We start from the raw sequence: 1,153 nt of genomic DNA, 5'->3' as shown, positions 1-1,153 counted from the left end.
CTCTCTCTCTCTCTCTCTCTCTCTCTTTATTACCTAATCAAACGCTATCTCTATCTTCCTCTCTCTCCCTCCAATTAATTGATAGCGCGAAATTTGGGCGAGCTATGCATACGTATTTTTACGTAAAGAAATAAAAGAAAAAAAATATAATAAAAACTTTACTTACACTCATAAAGTATCCTTAAGAGCGTTCTGTTATTGCAGAATCAGAAACTATATTTTATTTACAATTAAATCAGTAACATTTGCAAAGTGATACAACACTTTTACAACACATGAAATGGCAACGATGCAACCTCCGTTTGATGACTTTTAATGAATGCCTTTTCGATGAAACACGACGTTACAGTGCTATCAGAAAAACTTAAATGACTGTTCTTTTTCCATAGACCGATTGATAATTGACTCTATACAACTTTTATTTTTATTTCAGTTGAGCAATCGTTCGAGATAAAAAAAATTCTGTTACAAGCGAATGCAGAATAATTTGTTTTTGTATTATCTATAGTAATTAATTCTTCGATAAAATATCTTCTAGATAAAACATGCTTAGAAATCTAAAGAATTATTTTCAAATATTATTTTTTTCGCCAATTGCGCGCTTTTACTTTCAAATGTTTTCTTTTTTCAAATATGAACGTAAGATATTCGAGAATCGAATATTTATACTTCTTCGATATATGCGATTCTTATCGAACACCTATAATTGACATATAAAGTTGCGTCAACATTTTGAAATATCTTAAGTCTATGCATAAATTAATTTATATTCCTAACATTCTTTCAAGAAAAAATATCATAGCTCAATAAAAAAGTAATTAACATAAAATCTTAAAAACACAATTCATATTTCTATCTGTACGTTTCAAGACAAGTGCAACCTTTATCCTTAGAATCGCAGGTATATTGGATATCTCAAAGGTGATGAATCAAACCGAACAAGGTGAAAGAGGAGCTAATTTTTAACTAAAATAAGCTTGAGACGTATTTAGCTATAACTTTTTGAGACACCCTACATATATATGTACATATATATGCACTTATAAAAGAGAAGAAAAAAAATTATTTAACAATAACAACTGTGCTTTATAAACACAGTTTATTAATTAATAATTTAGTATTACAGTTTATTAATTATTAATTAATTAATAAT

The 1,153-nt window shown here is 27.8% G+C and overlaps 1 protein-coding gene across 1 annotated transcript in view; it reads right to left on the bottom strand.

The window, feature by feature from the left end:
• Positions 1-172, bottom strand: part of LOC106789431 (patched domain-containing protein 3-like) — a 4,888-nt gene extending 4,716 nt beyond the window's left edge. Inside the window, exon 1 of the mRNA XM_014753618.1 lies at positions 167-172. Coding sequence (XP_014609104.1) covers positions 167-172 — 6 coding nt within the window. The remainder of the gene's footprint in view (positions 1-166) is intronic.
• Between the last annotated feature and the right edge of the window lie 981 nt (positions 173-1,153).

This window comes from Polistes canadensis, unplaced genomic scaffold, assembly GCF_001313835.1.
Source record: "Polistes canadensis isolate GaletaPanama2010 unplaced genomic scaffold, ASM131383v1 scaffold_183, whole genome shotgun sequence".
Lineage (NCBI taxonomy): Eukaryota > Metazoa > Arthropoda > Insecta > Hymenoptera > Vespidae > Polistes > Polistes canadensis.
The sequence above is the reverse complement of the archived record's forward strand: the minus strand, read 5'-3'. Positions and strand labels throughout refer to the sequence as shown.